The sequence below is a fragment of the Diuraphis noxia genome, unplaced genomic scaffold (assembly GCF_037042655.1).
Source record: "Diuraphis noxia isolate RWA-SAM2 unplaced genomic scaffold, SU_Dnox_SAM2 contig0003, whole genome shotgun sequence".
NCBI lineage: Eukaryota > Metazoa > Arthropoda > Insecta > Hemiptera > Aphididae > Diuraphis > Diuraphis noxia.
Window position 1 is genome coordinate 9,184,440 of NW_028301713.1, and position 18,192 is coordinate 9,202,631.

The window sequence follows — 18,192 nt, forward strand, 5'->3', positions numbered from 1 at the left end:
GATAAACATTTTTCAAAACAATAAATTAACAAACAAAAATTGTTTGCTTTGCTCATTTAACTCTGAAATAATATTTTCTTAATTTGTAAGGGTTAGTTATTCTGCAAAAATTCTAGCCATTTCTAGTAATGTGCTGAAAATATTGTAGAATATTCTGAGTGCCATTTATTAGTCTTGGTAGTAGTATTATGCTTGAGTCCATCTCGAAAGTATTAAAATAAAGTAAACACTAAATATTACACTAAAAAGTATTTTAATATAATTTAGATAAAAAAATATAACAGTATACCCATGAAGAAGGAAAAAAAATGTTGAACGCTGTTGGTTTATTACAATTTACTGTTTTTTCTACGATTTAAATAAATTTGATGCACATCAATATAAGCGTTCTCGCTGACTTAGATATTTCCTAGCCGGGCCTATCCATATATTTTAATCATACGTAATTCGTCCGTCTCTACGATTTACACAGTGTAATGACTGTTATATATTATTATATTTTCCTCCTACGCACTGAATTATTATTTTCGGGTTAAAGCGTTCTCCGTTACATATTTTATACGCCGATGATAAAGTGTGAAAACTGTTCATGTTCGATTTCTCTCCCTTCCCTTTTTGCGACCGCAAGCGAAAAAAAAACCTTATACAAAACATCATCGCGCCGAGCCTTATGCGCGTTTTCCTTCTTCCGATCTCTCTCCGTTTCTGACGATCAATCGCGCGTCCATTTGACCACTGTTTCGTACCATAGGTATGCGACTATTCAAATCTCCATCATCATAAACAATATTTGAAACAACCTGCTTGATGCTCTCTGCCCCACATCCACTCGTGACTATCAACAACCGTGACCAAACGCGCATTAACGAAAATACCGCATAATAACTGATAAAAAAAAATAATATTATATATAGGTAGGTACATATATTGTAGAAGAGAAATATTGTTAGAAAAATGGCACTATTTGCGTCCTATGTGTATATTATTTCTTATGTCGTATTCACACGCAATAATAATGAAATATACCATAATATTAAAATATATATATACATGGTTTTGTTTTTATGCACGGAGCTGCGGTAGATATTGTGTACGTCATGTTTTTGTGCAGCCGTCGTTAGGCGACGATCAGACTTTGTTTGTTAAAAACCCGTTTTCAAAATTTTGGTCGTGGTCGTCGAGAAGTTGAAGATTCATATTGGATGACTATTATAAGTTGGTGCTGGGAGAAGATACGGTGTGCGTATGCGGCGTGTAAGCGCTTTATATTATGTCGCAGCGTCGAAAACATCGAAATGGATCAACCGGATCGTCCGGATCGCGTCCATCACGTGGATTTACCCGCAAGAGGTATGTGCTTACGATTTTGCATGTCGATCTATAATTATTCACTATTTAGAGCAGTGTTTCCAAGCCTATGATTTAAATATTTAAACACACAAAAAATATACGTGTAAGGGGGACTGCTAAAAAATTAGAGTTCAAAAAGGGAGTCGCCACAGTATACAGTAAAGAGGTTGAGTAACACTAATTTAGAGGACCGCGTGTGTGGTGGCGTCCGGTTTGCTAGCGCATAATTTACCAACATTTCGTCCAGCGACTTCGATTTTGTAGTATTGAGTTAAAATAAATGAATTGGAACTTGAATGTAAAAATATCATCATATCTGTGTTTCTGGTTAGTTTTTTAAGATGCTTTAATTTTTAAGTAAATTATATGACCATTTTTAAATCTTAATTTTAAATTGAAGACTCACTAAAAAATTTAATACATCGTAAACGGGCTAAATCATCAATGAACGATGAGCAGAGATGGATGTAGAAAAATAGTAGAGAACTATTATAAGGAATGCTTGTGAAGCAGCTTTAAACGGAGTACGGAGAGATATTGAAAGATGCTTGTATTTTTCAACCAAATGGTTGCCATAAAGTTGATAAGGAAAGAAGGAAGGATTAGGTCAAATTCACTCTTAAAATTTGAACTAATAACACAAAATTAGAACTGCTATGTAGTATGTACGTTCAAATTTTTATAAATTATGTGTTAGAAAGACTTCTGTGGATGAAGCGTTCTCTTTAGACTATTGATTTATTAGGATAGTTAATCATAATTAATTAGCATTTCTGCTCATTACTTAATTATGGTAATTACTATACTATTAACTGGCCAAGCTATTTTTCTTATAAGTGAATTTTGAAAAAAAAAAATGTTTTAAGTACTTGTGACTTGAACCACTATAAATGTACAAAATAATCTAATTTAGATTATGGTGACATATTTTTAGATTAGATTATGATTATTAAAAGCACTCCACGATGATAACAAAAAATTTAATTGCTTTTGATCGTTACCTTGAAAGTTTCATGAGTCATGACTACTGTTAGAGAACAATACTTAAATAAATTATGAAATTACAATTATGAAAAAGGAAAAACAAACATATTCTCGATAGATTTTTTCAATATGATAATTGATTTTTCTAATACTAAAAATTGTAATGTACCTACTAGGTTTTGCAGTGGCGTATTTTGGGTGATTTCTCGGGGGGTGTCAACATTTATTGAACCTCACAAACAAAATTTTTAGTATTATTTACTAATGTAAAAAGATATTGAATTAATTTTTTAACAAATTAATATGTTAGGAATTGACAAGAAGTTTTACATTTGATAAAAATAGTATACTATAAGATAAGTGACAACACTAATGTCCAATATATTAGGACTTTTTTTTAAATGTCGGGGGTGTCAAGACATGGAGGACACCCCCCCCCCCCAAAAAAAAAAAAAAAAAAAAATACGCCACTGAGGTTTTGCATTCTTGATTTTGTTTTGCGAATTAATTTCATAGTGCCGATAAAACATTTATAAAATAATAACAATGATTTGCATACTATAGCTCCTATAACAATAAAGTCATATAGGTACAACTAATTCAAACTACAGCAGTGTTTAAAATTTAAATTAATTAATAATATGAAAAATATCCATATTATTCATACTATTTTATGACATTCATTTTATACCTATACAATAAAATATAATCCCAAATAATGATGTCCGACAACAAAACAAATTCGGTGGCTTATGAAATATTTGTCGTTGAATTACGTTTTTTGACGTGTAATATATTTAATGTATATATGGTTATTTATTATTATTACCGTTAAAATAACGATAAATCAAAATAATATTCAACTAAAAAACATAAATTTTAACGGTTTTCTTTTGTACACCCTTGAAACAAGTTACGGATTTTTAAACATTTATATTATTAGATGTGGCGTTCAATCAAACCTCAATTATTATTGTTATACTTCGTCTCGTAAAATATTAAATATGACGTTCCCGTTTCATTTTTTCTATTAATATAGCATAAAAATCTGGCAGCGATTTAGTTTTGTTTCAAATGTCGCGTAAAAAGTTAATTCGGTTCCAGACATATATAATATAATACAGATAAATAGACTCGTATTTATATGAACCGCTACGCAGCATTAACATTTTAATAATCGTTTGTCAAAGTTCAATCATAATTAAATTTAAATGAAGAGTATAGGCACCCACGCATTATTTCAGTCTAACAGATGTTAATAAATATAATATCATATTTATATTATATTTGTATACAATCGACGTGCAGCCTTGTACATTAAACAATATATATTAAAATTGATTGGTCGATTTAACTATTAGGTTAATAAGACGCGTTTATAACAATTAAATTTAATCATATTAAAATAAAAAATTGGTCGGAAACGCTTGGTGGCCTATAGGTCAGGTCAATGGGCATTGCCTATATCTAATCGATGTGGTTGGTCACACAGTGGTTTATTTTAACATAATAATAATATGGCGGACGTCGTCTTCGCTCGTCTGGTTGAAATATAATATATGTAAAAATAATGATTATTATACAATGTCTTTGAACTCGAATAATAATACAATATTATACCTATTATTACCTATACGGCTCTATACTTGGTAGGTACTTTAATATAATAATATTATTGTTAACAGGTACAATATATTATAGGTACGTATTGTCGTATTATAGCTATAGAATATTATATTACGTAAAGTCACTGGTTGCGTTAAAGTCTTGCGCTCATGAATGTAACAATGCGACTACGATTGCGACCTCTGCGTATGGTACGCATTGGATCAAAACGAAGCATAATTATTATTACAATCGTACGCATAAATTTAGTAGAATGTTATAACAATAATATATACCCATTTATTACGATGTATATAATACCTCCTCTATAACTCGAGGATTGGACTCGTGAACGATAAATTCAAAGACGAAAACCCTTGAAAGTTGAAGGCCGTGTACTAATTATTATTGATTCCGGTTTATCGATAAACATATTATTGTATAGCCGCAGGTACCTATGTATTTTTTTTTTCATCCTCGCCAATAATGTGTTCACCGTATTCCGTTACATCTGTGATGACTCGATCGATGCTGCAGCTAGCACGGTCTTGCACAGGTAGGTTGATTTGCATGCAAATTTTCCACACAACTTGATCACGAGCGTTTTTTAAAAATTATTGTTGTACGATATGTAGTACCACCTATATAATAAAATAATATTTATGTTAATCGATTATGTCATACTATACAATCGGTATGGAATTATCAATATTATAAGTACCTATATATTATAGTAAGATGATATCCGAATTTCGTCCTATAAATTATAAAATTCGAACCGAGTAATATATATATATTAAAAAGTTGGTGCAATAAGCAACGTCACACACACGATTTTCCAGCATAAAAGCTAGCTCAGTGAGATCACTCAAAACAACAATATTTCGAGTTTAATTAGATATATAGGTTATAGGAAAAATAAAAAAAATTATTATTTTAAAATCGAAAGAGTACCTACAATAATTGTATAACAACTATTCATCATAGTTTATAAGCTTTTCATTTTTCTATTTTATTATATTATTATTATTTTCATCTTAGTTCTCAGTTACAAACCGGAAATGCGGAGTCGGTACTATGATCAATGACGATAAATAATAATAACTAATGACTTTTCGTACGTGCTTATGTCATAATAGGTATAGGTGCATTGTGTACATTAGTGTATTGTAAGGCAAGAACGTAATTGATGTAGTTGTAATATGAAAAAATCATACATTCCATTTTTGATTTATGTGTGATTGGCATAGGCGCCCGCAAAATTTTTTCTAGGGGGAGGCAATGTTAGGATTTGAGGATAAATATTATAATTTTACTAGGTGTTTTAAAATAATAACCTTTTTTATTATACTCGTATACAATATATTATATTTTATTACATTACAACTTATTTTATGCTTTAAATTTGTTGTTTAGTATATAGCAATTTATCTTAAAACATTCAATTTAAAAAAATATTTTGAAAAAGCCAGGAGAGGGTCAAATGCCCCAGCTTGCCCCCCCTGCGGGCGCCTATGGTGATTGGGTAACTTGAATATTTCGTTGACTTTTTAACTTATTTGGAGAGTGGGGACAAAACCGTTTTAATTTTAAGTTATATTACCTGAAAAATATATAATAAAATAATACAATATGTAATATTTCAATACCTATATGTGTTATTAAACAAATGATTTAGGCCGCTGCTCATTGCATTTTAATTTGTACCTATAATATATTTATAAATATTTTAAATCTTATCAAATAGTATTATGGTTTGTGATTTCAGAATCTATTTTCTTGGTTTAGTTATAATAGTATTAGGGTCTAGGGATGAGAAGTTATAGGATTTGCATATTTTTTTCTATATCTCCTATTTATAACTAGGTGAGCTAAAAATCTGTTCTATAACCTAATGAATTGAAATTTGATATTTCAATTTTGCATATTTTTGCATATATTGATAGTTTTCTTAAAAGTTGCATATTCATGTTTTTCTTGCATAAAAATGCATATTTAGTAAAATTATTTATTATTTAATTGAATTTTATAAGTTTGTAGTCAATAACCAATAACATTTATAATACTTATAGTATATAAAAGTAAATTTAGGATTAGTATCATTTATTGGATAAATCACATCTATGGACGAATTGCCAGAAAACTTAACCTGAAATGACCTTATTTACTTCAAGTATAACTTCAGTTCATCAGTTGATGTGGAAAGAAGTTTTTCGCGATACAAAAATATTCTTTCGGATAATCGTCGGAGATTGGATGTCGAAAATATTTAAAAAAACTTAGGTGGTTCAATGTAACAAATTTACAGGTTAGGTTAGGTTAAAAATTGTATTTTTATTTTTTTAGATTAAATCACCTGACTATCAATATATAATCAATACATCTACCAATCATTTATTATCTCATATTTATATACCTAGTATTAATTTTTTATCACACAGTTAAAAATTATTTATATTTTGATAGAATCAAATTTAACGAAATATTATTTATATTAATTTATTGTAAACATGTTTTTTTATTTATAGAAAGAATTGCATATTATAATATATTTTTTGCATATTTTCAAATTTTGATGCATATATCATAATTTTTCCTTGCATATTTGCATGCATATTTTGTCTATTTTAGCTCCTATAAGTTCTCATCCCTATTTATAAGCACATGAAAGTTATTTTACGTACCTATCTACCTGCGTAATATTATATTTTATACTAAATAGGTATAAACAATAAAATAATTAAATTAATATGTTTATTGAGGTACTTACTTAATATTGTTAAATGCTATAAAAAAATTTTTATTTTTCGTTTAATATTTTAATTATAATTGCGTTCTATATAGGGCATATTATATAACGAATATCAGACTAGTTCTTGCTATTTTTTAAAAATAATATAAAATTAAACAAAGTTTATTACTTTATTAGGTACTAGACTTGTTTTCGACGGATATGATAATTATTATTTTGTTTTAGAAGTTTTAGTGAAATTGAAAACGCATTCACTGGAAATAATTCCCTTGTACTAACCTACCGATGCGTATATATTTTAAATTATAATATAAACAAATAAAATATTATTTTATATAATATATTTTTATCTTACCACAGATTTTCAAATTATTCTCGTGGCCGTGAGTATACCTATATTATAATTTGTAGGTAGATACTCACAGTTTATTTTACTACCTATTCGATGAGAAATATTGACAGTGTTCGATTCGTTTAAAATTCATCTCGGTACATAACATTGTATATAATATAATATGCGTTTCACAACACTGAATGAACTCGATGGATATACGGGACGGTGACTCTTTCAACAGTGATCTCGATCGTTTTTCGGTACCTAAATCAAAATTTGACATTTAGGATTTTAAGTTGGAAACAATAACACAAAACGCAGTCGTCCCTGATCCCAGCTGTCCTTATTAATATTGCGTTCGTTTGTCAGTCGTACTTTTCCGACACAATATTATAACGCTTGCATACGCCTGCATATGTACCATATGTCCGTATTGTGTTGTGTGTTATTATGTATGCAAGAGTAGGTATACAATGGATAGCTGCAGTTAGTCACCGTGACCAAAACTTGAACAGACCATACGTAGCAATATATAAACAAGATGTATAAAATACATTTAATCATTTAAACATAGCTTAAATTATTTTGTTTTACATTATATTAATCTACGTCCTACGATGATCAATCGCAGTGTCATTAATTTATAAATCGTTTCTGTGTAACAGAACTCGACCTGTAATAACAGTAATAATTTATGTAGGCTCTATACAAGTCACAGGCGTCGACGTCTCTAGGACGTTTTAGAAATTTATTTCTATATCGAATCCCGGAATAAAAACCCCTAAGAAAAGACTTTTTTGAGGTATTTATAGACAACTGAAATTTTCAATTTTTCTGAAAATTTTTTTTTTGAAGTGTTGATAAAATTTTTTTTGCCCTATCAAAATACTTGAAAATTTAATACAAAGTTCCTCATAAGTTATTCTTATAGTGATTAAAAAATTATAAAAAGACATTGGCAAGATTTTTTTTTTATTAGCATTTGAATTTCAAATATTGACTTAATACGTAAAAATTACGGCAATTTTCAATTTATCTTAGATAGAAATTCATAAAAGTTTTTCTTTTTAGATCTAAGATTTGAAAATTTAATACATGGCTCTTTTCATATTTTTACAATAGCAGTTGAAAAATAAAAGAAATATATATGCTTTATTTTTTTTTAAAAAGCATTCAAAGTTTGAATTTTGACAAAATACGTAAAAATCACGAAAATTCGCAAATTATTTTAAACTAGAAATTCATAAAGTATTTTCCTTTTATATCTAAGATTTTAAAATTTAATACAAGGCTCCTAACATATTTCTACAATAGCAGTTAAAAAATAAAATAAATATATAATCACAAACTTTTTTTATAAGCATTTACAGTTCAAATTTTGACTAAATATATAAAAATTACGGCTAATGTTCAAATTATCTTAGATCGAAATTTATAAAAGTTTTTCTTCAACTCTCATAACTCTAAATATTCAACTTCAATTATTATTATTATCAAAATATTTAATAACATTTTATTTACTACCTATTTTTTTTTAAATTTAAAAATATACGGTGAGTATAGATGCATTATTATTTATTATTACCCACCTATATTTCACATCATATTGACTGGATCATTCAAAATATTTATTTAAATATATATTAAGAATGTATTTAAAATTATTTATAATATTATATAATATATATTTATTTTTTTTAATGATAAAATATAAACTTATTTGCAATTCAATATGCAAATAACATTTCCATTCCCATTTTAACAGACTGTCTATGATATCTATTTAGACCACAAGTATGGTTAAAAATGTTTTTTACAGTTTTTTTAAAAATATTAAAATATATAATAAAAAAATTGCAAGAATAATCGATTTGATTTTGTAAAATTAATGTCGTATACATTTTTACCAACACAAAAGTGATTTTGTGAAGTTGATTTTTTATAAAATATTAATAACTTATATTATAATGGAAAAGAAACAAAATAAAAAAAAAAAACTGTAAAAAACATTTTTAAATATACCTGTGGTCTAAATAGATTATAGACAGTCCTAAGTCTATTAAAATGGGAAGGAAAATGTTAATATAGTGTAGTACTTACCACAAAATATTCAAGAACTAATGTTGTATAGCTAAAATAATTATAAATAATTCAGGACCAACTAGTGTAGCAATTTTAAATTTAGGACCCAACTCGGATGCAGCAACTATATTAACACGCATGCCTAAATAAGCTAATTCTGCTAAATTTTATTAATATTCAGCTGCATTTTCATGACTGGTGTACTTGACCGATATACTTGGTACCTATACATGGTGGTTATTATTGGCTATTGCCATTGTAATATGATGAAAAAAAAAAACACTAAAAACGCTGAAGGGCGTCTGCAAAAAATATAGAGTAAAGGATTTTTTTTTATTTTCATAATAATAAATGATGCGTTTTTTAAACAGTGGGAGAGCAAAACCCGTCGATCCAGATGCAGTTGGTGGGTCCGTTGTCGCAACAGCGTCGCCGACCCGACGTCCAGCCGATAGGCATGCGACGATTCTCCGACCCAGAAAAAGTGGCGGCCGTGTTCAAGGCCTGCAAGGAGCTTCAGATTCCGATCGGCGAAAACCACTTCGAAGGCGACAACGATGGAAGTGGTCCTGTTTCGTAGACCCAAAAGAAAACGGCGCGAACCGAACCGAAAAAAAAGAAAAGAATATCGATAATATTATATATCGGTAGTGCATAATTTAGTGTGAATTGTCAAACTTGCATGGCGCATAATAATATATATTGTAACAATATTATTATAATATGACATGTGCTGATGTCTTTTTTTTTATCTCCGTTGAACCGACTTAAGTACTTAACGGCTTAATGAGATTTCGGAGTAATGTTGAGAAGGGTACAAATCGATAGGGCAATTTTGTTATAGGCAATTATTTTTAATTTAATAAAATCTTTTAAACTTTTATTTAAGTTGTTAGTCTTCTGAAACAAAGAAATTTCATTAAAACTAAATGCCAATGGCTAAATAAATAATAATAAATAAAACAATATTATCTTTACAACTATGAATTACTAACCTCAGAATAAATTATAGATTGTTCATTTTCATTATTTTCTCCAATTACTAAAATTTAATATACATATCGATTAAAAGTATATTGTGGTATATAGGTAAAATTGTATTTTTTACTCATCTTCATCCAACTCTGAATTTGAAATATATTCTACTAAAAAAATTGAATTTAAGTAGTAGATAGGTACCCTAACTATTTTTATATTAAACATTATAAATGTATAATATTTAACTAAAAAAATATAAGAAATAACCAAAATTATGTAGATAATGTAAATTTTTGGATGTAATAATAATTAAATAATGCGCATCGTATGTGTTGAATAACGGATGGGTAACCCAAGTTAAGTTGTCATAAACTATTACTTGTTATTAAGTATAATAAACTGTTATATTTAGGCTGTAATTTCACATTTTCACTCATTCTATACCAGTGTATTATATTATATTCACTGTTTAAACACATATTAATTAATCAAATTTGTTTTTAGAATTTGAAGATAAAAATTTATATCAACTTACTTGGCATGCATTTACCAATCAGAGTAGTATATCAAGCAGTAATAGAATCCACAATTAATTAAGACTTCTATATGGGAGGAGGGGAGTTTCTTAAACCTAATTGTTTCTTTGTTATAGATTTGCCTGATGGCAGAGACATAGCTGGTAATTTTATTCTCATCCCTTACCTTAAGTAGATATGGCATATCCATATCTAACTTCACAGCTTCATAGTTGTGTCTATCAGGTTGAAGATATAAATAATTTCCTTCATTGTTAAAATTTATATTAACTGTAGCCAGACTAATATTCAATTTTATTATTTCTGGTTTTCAAAAATCATTAATCAAGTACCTACCTTTTATGAACAGATTAAAGAATGTAAGCATAATTATTAAAATACAAAGGATCAATAGCAATATAAGTACTAACAATTTATTCCTCACAACAACTTTTTATAATATTTGTAATATAAATTATAAACACACATTTTTGAGTTATTGTGTAGGTAATGGGCACTTGAGGAGATCCTATATTTCTATATTTCTGATTAAGTTGTAAGTCTTCTGAAATGAAGAAAATTTAATAAAACTAAATGTCAATGATTTGATAAATAGTATTAATTAAAACAATTATTTTTATAAATATGAATTACCTGACATAATAAATGATAGATTTTTCATTTTCATTATTTTATCTAATTACTAAAATATATGATATTGATTAAAAGTATATTGTGGCAAGTAAAATTGTATTTGTTACTTCAATTACTTGTCTATAGTTGTCTTCATCCAACTCAGAATCTGAACTATCTTTAACTGAAAAATTGAATTTAAGTAGTAGGTACTCTAACTAATTTGTATTATAGATTATAAATTTATATTATTATTTAGTATTTTAATACACTGTAATCATTGAGCTATATTTATTAATAAAAGCTAAAACACAATATATACATAATAATATGTACATTGTACATGTTATAAAATAAGATCAAAATAATGTACATTTTTTTATGTAATAATATATAATGATTATGTTTATGTTGAATCATGAATGGGTATAATCCAAATTAAGTTTCCAAAAATATTTTTTTTTTTTACAAAGTAATAAATTGAAATGATTAAGACAATTATTGATTTGTTAGACAATAATTCGTTTTTGCAAACAAATAATTCAATACATTCATCAAACCTTCATATTAAATTTCATTAGTTCAATTAAACTAACTATTGAACAAAATTCTAAAATCGTATTTAATTCTTTTTGTAAAATCAGTCGAATGTTATTAATTTTTATTTCATAAATTGATATCTAATGCATATATATATATATATATATATTTTCACTGTAGAATTAATGAACCATGATGTTGTCATTTATGATTATACACAATAGAAATAGAATAATTTGTAATGACTCATGAGCAGCTAAATTTGAAAGTGTATTGTTTTATCTGGACATCATAAACCAGCTTACTGTACGCTAACGCTAAGCCAGTACTGTTTTATTTTTTGGATTTTCGCGGGTTTCGTCACAAATTAAAATCATGAAAAAATAATTTATTATTTTATCATCGATGTGGCTAACCTGTAACCACGGTTTAAGATAGAATGGTAAGTTGAGCAACGATTCATACAATCCCACGGTACATTACGGCGGGAAAGTTTCTTATCAAATAAATGTTTTTACTCACTGGATACCACGATTAAAGATATACAGGTTGGGAATCGGCCCATGTTTACAATTGCATTTCTTGAAGCCCAAATCTTCTGAGCAAATCAGCTGTTCCAACTAACCACTAGCGATACTATCGCAATTATTTTGTACTATACTACTATATTATCATTGATATTATCCCGCGCTTTTCATAACGAATTATAAATTATGAATAATTGTTGTTATATAATATAATATATATTTTATAAATATAATATAATAATATATATTGTGTACTTGTGTTTAAGATACCTATTACTATTACCTACACTATATAATCCGATAATCGTAAAATCGTCGTCGGAATTCCTATTACATAATAATGCGTATGAGGCAGTTTACTTACATTCAAAACCAAAAAAATAAAAAGGGAAAACAAAAGTAAAAAAAAGTTATCGAAATTAGTAAAAAGTTGAGTCACAGAATCAAATTGTTTTTTGTTTATATATTATATTATCATATTATATTGTTTAATAAAATAAAATGAAATTTAGTTTCATATGGTTTTATGAATTTGATTTATTTCATTATTTAATATTTATAACTTTATAAGTTATAACCACGATTAAAGATATGGTATATCTTTAATCGTGTTTGTATTTTATGACAAATTAGTAATAATTTTTGACACTGGGAAGTGACCGAGCGCTAGTGATTAGTTGGAACAGCTGATTTATTTAGAAGGTTTGTGCTTCATTTTATCTTAGCTCGATTCCCAACCTGTATACCTTTAATCGTGCTGGATACTAGCGCTTCCAGTGCCAACATGGCCAATCATTAAATGTTGATCCCAGACGGCATTTTACTATTTACTATATTTTAGCCATACCACAAAATAGAAAATAATATATATAATTTTATTCTGTATAACTGTTAATATACTACAGTATATAGCATTACTGCAATAGTCATACACATAAAAAGCGATAAAGGATGCAGCTGCTGGTATTAGATTGGAAAGCTATTAAATGCCAGTATAAAATTGACATTTGTTAAAAAAAATTACATTGTAAAGTTCTTATACGTTTTTAATCATAAAGTATTATGAAGTAGGTACTTTATAATAATAATTAATTATTATAATATAGTATTAATTATTATTATTATTTAATACATTTAAAGAATATCAAGAGTATCGTGGTAATTTAGTAGATCTGAGATCGCGCCACGGGGCAGCGAGTTTTTCATATTTTTGATAAGAAACTCTACCGCCGAAATATCAGACCTCGTCGCCTAACCACTAACCAGTTGTAACTTGTAACCATTCTATCTTAAACCATGCCTGTAACGTATTTATATAAACAACATTTTTAAGGTTAATTCCAGTACGACGCCGAGCATTTTTTAGAAAATCTGTCCCCCGTTGGCCCGCTCGGTTCGCAATTTCGCATTCACAAATCACAATCAATCTTACGATTTTACATTTAAGTTTTTACAACATTTTTCATTTATACTGTTTTGTGTTTTCGTCCAAACTCTAGATCTTTGCATCAGCACGCGGTGATAATATTGGTAAGTATTCGTCGTCATCAACGCCGTTCGACTACTGTTGTTTTTATATTTTATATAACATCGTTTTCCGTTCGTTCGTTTACAGTACACACGTGCCGCCATTTTTATTGTACAGTCCACGACCGTGTTGTCACTTTGTCAGTTTGTCAGTTGTCACACACTATGGCGGTAGTCCAAAACGGTACGAGTACAGTTTACAGCTTGTACAGATTAGCGTTGATGTCTTGTACGCCGCTAATGTACAACAGTATCAGAAATCTGGATATTCCGAATTTAGACCTAAGACGTTGCTGCATAAGAGTAATTAAAATAATACAATCGAACTCGGCGGACGGCGTATTCGACGAGTTCGGTGACTGGCATGGTATGTACGAAAAATGTATAAACAAAGGTTATGTTGAACCACATTATTTTAAATTGTTACTCAATTCAGCCGTTAAACACGGACATATCGATTGTCTGAAGATTGTTGTTGAGATGGGCTATCCGTTGGGACTGCACAATTATTATCACTTGTCTTCCACACCTAATATGCCAAACTATGTGTACGACATCCCCCATGACTCCATTGGTGTGTGTACCTTAGCCGCATATTTCGGACAATTGGAGTGCCTGGAGTATGCCCACCAAAAGGGGGGTTTGTGGGATGGTTTAACATGTGTTTTGGCTGTCCTAGGCGATAAATTTGACTGTCTGCGTTTTGCTGTAGAAAACGGATGCCTTTTAGATAGTCCAAATCCTATGGAAGCGGCTGCAAGTACAGGAAACCTGCCGATGTTGAAATACCTACATCTTAAACAATGCCCGTGGTCCATAAATACATGCACTTCTGCGGCCATTAACGGCCAACTAGAATGCTTAAAGTATGCTCGTGACAACCAATGTCCGTGGGACGTATCGACGGTCCTAGCGGCCCTCTTGATTGACAGCTTTGAGATCTTGAGGTATGCGGTCGATAACGGATGCCCTTTAAATTCAGTAATATTAGAAATGGTAGCCTTGACGGGCCCACTAACAATGTTCCAATATCTCCATGAACACGGAGCCCCGTGGTCTGTTAAAACGTGTTCCAATGCAGCTCAGGAAGGAAACCTGGATTGTTTAATGTATGCCCGAGACCACGGATGTCCTTGGGACATAACAACTTGCACTGCAGCCGTCCGAAGCAGCGATATGGAATGCCTCAGGTATGTTGTAGAGAATGGGTGCCCCATGATAACGTCGGACCCTATTAATGAGGCTGTAAAGCTTGGCAACTTGAGGTATTTAAAATATCTTCATGAACATGGGTGTCCGTGGTCTGAAGGTATGTGCATGTCTTTAGCGATCCAAATGCTATTATATTTAGAGATCAAAAGCGATTCGATATTTTTTGATAAATCTTTTTTTATCCAACAACGAAATTGTTTAGTATATGCATGGAAACATGGCTCTCCGTGGCTGGGCGGAACTTGCTTAGAAAGTTCAGGAAATGGGCGCATGGATTGTTTGGTGTCAAAGCCCGACCATCGTTGTATGTGGGACAGTGAGCAGTTTTGTGGTTACGCAGCTGTTATACGTCAAAGAGAATTAATCACATTCAGAAACGGACGCATCAGGCGCTTAAAGGGACCGATCACCCCGGTACTTCTTGAACCCTTGCTTCTAAAGTGTGTCACAGATTCCGATATATCTACAGGGTGATTCTTTTATCGTGATACAGGGTGATTCAGGGTGATTCTTTTATCGTGAACCACTCATTATTACAAATAGTATCAATGTTTTTGAAAATATTTTTTTACAAAGTTTCATGTTGTTAAAAAAACAACGTTTTTATTAAAAAATTATATTTTTAAATATTTTATATCCTTCTAATTTTTTAATTTTTTACTTTTTTGAATTACAACCTAGAGTTTTCATTTCATATTCCAAAGCAGAATATTTTTTAATTTTTTAAGTATTTTGATACATAAAAATCGAATTTTGGACGAGTAGTTTATGAGTTATAGGTATTTAAAGTTTAGAGAAGTGGAGTAGTGGACAAACATTTTGTGGCGTGACCCCGTACCACTTCACTCTGCCAATCTAAACTTTAAATACTTATAACTCATGTCTCATAAACTACTAGTCCAAAATTCAATTTTTACGTATCAAAATACTTAGAAAAATATTCTGCTTTGGAATATGAAATTAAAACTCTAGGTTGTCATTAAAAAAAGCAAAAAAATTAAAAAATTATAAGGATAAAAAAAATATTAAAAACATAATTTTTTAATAAAAACATTGTTTTTATTAACAACATGAAACTTTGTAAAAAAAATTTCAAAAACATTGATACTTTTTGAAATAATGAGTGGTTCATGATAAAAAAAAACCTGTATTATCTCATAAGTATTATTATACTATATCTGTATGTGTCAGTTTTGTAAAGCAGCGGTTCTTCCCAAACTGTGCACTACAAAAACTGCAGTCTGCAGTTCTTAAGAGGATGTTATACCCACATGTGTTATCTCAATCTTACAAGTGCATAATATAGCAAATTTGTGCTCTGCATATCACTTGTAGCTCTGTTAGTTTAAACTTTAAAGTGAATTGACTTCTAATATAATTTAAAGGTAAGATTATTATCTAGTCAACATCATAGGCTTTTTAAACTTAAATTTTGAAACAAGACGAGTATTTAAAATTGTAAATAGTTTTTACATCTTAAATACTCATAATTTGCTTCAAAATTAAAATATAATAAAAAGCCTATGATGTTGTCTAGATAATAATCTTCCCTTAAATTTTAATTAGAGGTCAATTTACTCTAAATTTTAAACTCACTGAGCTACATTTTATGTTCTACTAAGTTTGAATTTTACCATGTTACACATATGCGGGTATCACATCCTCTTAATAAATAATTCAACATTTATTTGTCTCATTTTAAGTTCATTTTTGATAATTATTATGCTATTTTCTTTTTGATTAAAACAAGTTATTAACCTTTATTTTTAAATATACATTACCAATTACTTATTAATATTAAAGTATCAATAATAACCAATTTTTATTTATTTTCATTTTTGAGTGAGAACAATCAACAAAATGAAGTTGGTAGTTCAAAGTTCTAAATTTAAATGATACCTACTTAAATTTGACATTATAATTGCAAACAATTAATTACTCATTTCAAAATAAATTTTTTACATTCTAGTACGATTAAATAATTAAAATTAAAATAATATTTAAGTATATGATAAGAATTTAAATTTATCCTCACTATTTTTTTGAATGGATATGTTTGAATTTATATTTTATGTTAAATTTAATTTAATTTGTACAAAACTATCAAAAAGCTGTCTGGTAATAACATTTGATAAAATAAAATATTCAATTATTATACATATTCTTGAGGGTTTTTATATGATATGAAATATTGATTTGGTGAAGAAATTTTTGTGGACCCATAATGTACACCCACCTTAACTATGTATAATTTAAACAATTATTATAACTATTAAATAAAGATACAGATTGTCATACTTTTGTCTTAAAATTGATACACTTTTAACTTTATCATAGGTGTGTCTACAGTGTCAGTCTAGTGTACCTTTGTTGCTCCTGGAATTTCCAAAAGGCGTAGTCATCCAGGACAAGACTTAGGCTTGTGAGGCTCGAGTCTAAGGTGACAAATTTTTTAAGGAACTTATTAAATTAAAATTTATTATTAATGCAATTGCATAAATAAATAATATGAAATTTTAAATAATGTTAGTTTTATCTCAATCAATTATTTAAATTCTTTAAAATATCTATACCCTATCTTAGTTAATTATCATATGTTTAAAATATTTATTTTATATTTATTATTTCCATCAATCATTGTATTTATAAAATATCTGTGCTACTTCTCGGTTAAATTGTTCAGGATCACTTATTTCGTCTTCAAAATTTGTCATTTATTTCTATTCTTTTATATTTCTTTCTTTTACGGACATGGAATGACTTATTAAATAACAAATAAACGCTTATTTATTCAAAATCTAAAACAACAATAATTCAATTCATAAGAAATTATAGTTTTTGTTTGTATATAAAATTATTCACAATTGTTTTTCTATTATTTTATTCAACATTTAAACTTTATTCATAATTTAAAAATTTCATATTTTTTCATAATTCCCAGTTATTAATTAAATATTTATGTTATTTAAATTAAACACCAAAAATTTATTTTACTGTATATTGTGTATTCCTTATGCCTTAAATGAAAAAAAAAATGTTATCTTAAATTATGTTTTATTTTTATTAATGACTTAATGCTTTATGTTTGAATATATACATCTACAATCAATTTATATACAATGGAATAAATAGCTCCAAAGGAGATATGATAAA

General features: G+C 28.5%; 2 protein-coding genes across 6 annotated transcripts; both read left to right on the top strand.

Annotated features, from left to right (window-relative positions):
* Positions 1 to 86: 86 nt before the first annotated feature.
* LOC107167584 (uncharacterized) lies at positions 87 to 10,173 on the top strand. Its single transcript, XM_015516709.2, has 2 exons — positions 87 to 1,350; positions 9,479 to 10,173. The coding sequence occupies exons 1-2, from the start codon at positions 1,203 to 1,205 to the stop codon at positions 9,685 to 9,687; spliced, it is 357 nt and encodes a 118-aa protein (XP_015372195.1). The 5' UTR covers positions 87 to 1,202; the 3' UTR covers positions 9,688 to 10,173.
* A 3,401-nt stretch (positions 10,174 to 13,574) lies between these two features.
* LOC107167580 (uncharacterized) lies at positions 13,575 to 17,961 on the top strand. Of its 5 annotated transcripts, none has more exons than XM_089224337.1 (4): positions 13,575 to 13,830; positions 13,916 to 15,136; positions 15,242 to 15,509; positions 17,377 to 17,961. In XM_089224337.1, exons 2-4 carry the CDS (start codon positions 13,993 to 13,995, stop codon positions 17,435 to 17,437), a joined length of 1,473 nt encoding a protein of 490 aa, XP_089080463.1. In that variant the 5' UTR covers positions 13,575 to 13,830; positions 13,916 to 13,992; the 3' UTR covers positions 17,438 to 17,961. The 5 variants fall into 5 exon arrangements, with proteins under 5 accessions (XP_089080463.1, XP_089080462.1, XP_089080461.1 ...); XM_089224336.1 differs by having other exon boundaries at positions 13,577 to 13,830; positions 13,916 to 14,194; positions 14,264 to 15,509; positions 17,377 to 17,959; XM_089224335.1 differs by having other exon boundaries at positions 13,577 to 13,830; positions 13,916 to 15,453; positions 17,377 to 17,958.
* Positions 17,962 to 18,192: the final 231 nt, after the last annotated feature.

What these genes read in the sequence shown, in the direction of transcription:
- LOC107167580 (XM_089224334.1), top strand. Translation starts at nt 13,993, where the DNA reads ATGGCGGTAGTCCAAAACGGTACGAGTACAGTTTACAGCTTGTACAGA. An exon ending in GATTCCGATATATCTACAGG is followed by an intron (nt 15,510 to 17,376) that starts GTGATTCTTTTA and finishes ACTTTATCATAG; the next exon opens with GTGTGTCTACAGTGTCAGTC.
- LOC107167584 (XM_015516709.2), top strand. Translation starts at nt 1,203, where the DNA reads ATGACTATTATAAGTTGGTGCTGGGAGAAGATACGGTGTGCGTATGCG. An exon ending in CGTGGATTTACCCGCAAGAG is followed by an intron (nt 1,351 to 9,478) that starts GTATGTGCTTAC and finishes TTTTTTAAACAG; the next exon opens with TGGGAGAGCAAAACCCGTCG.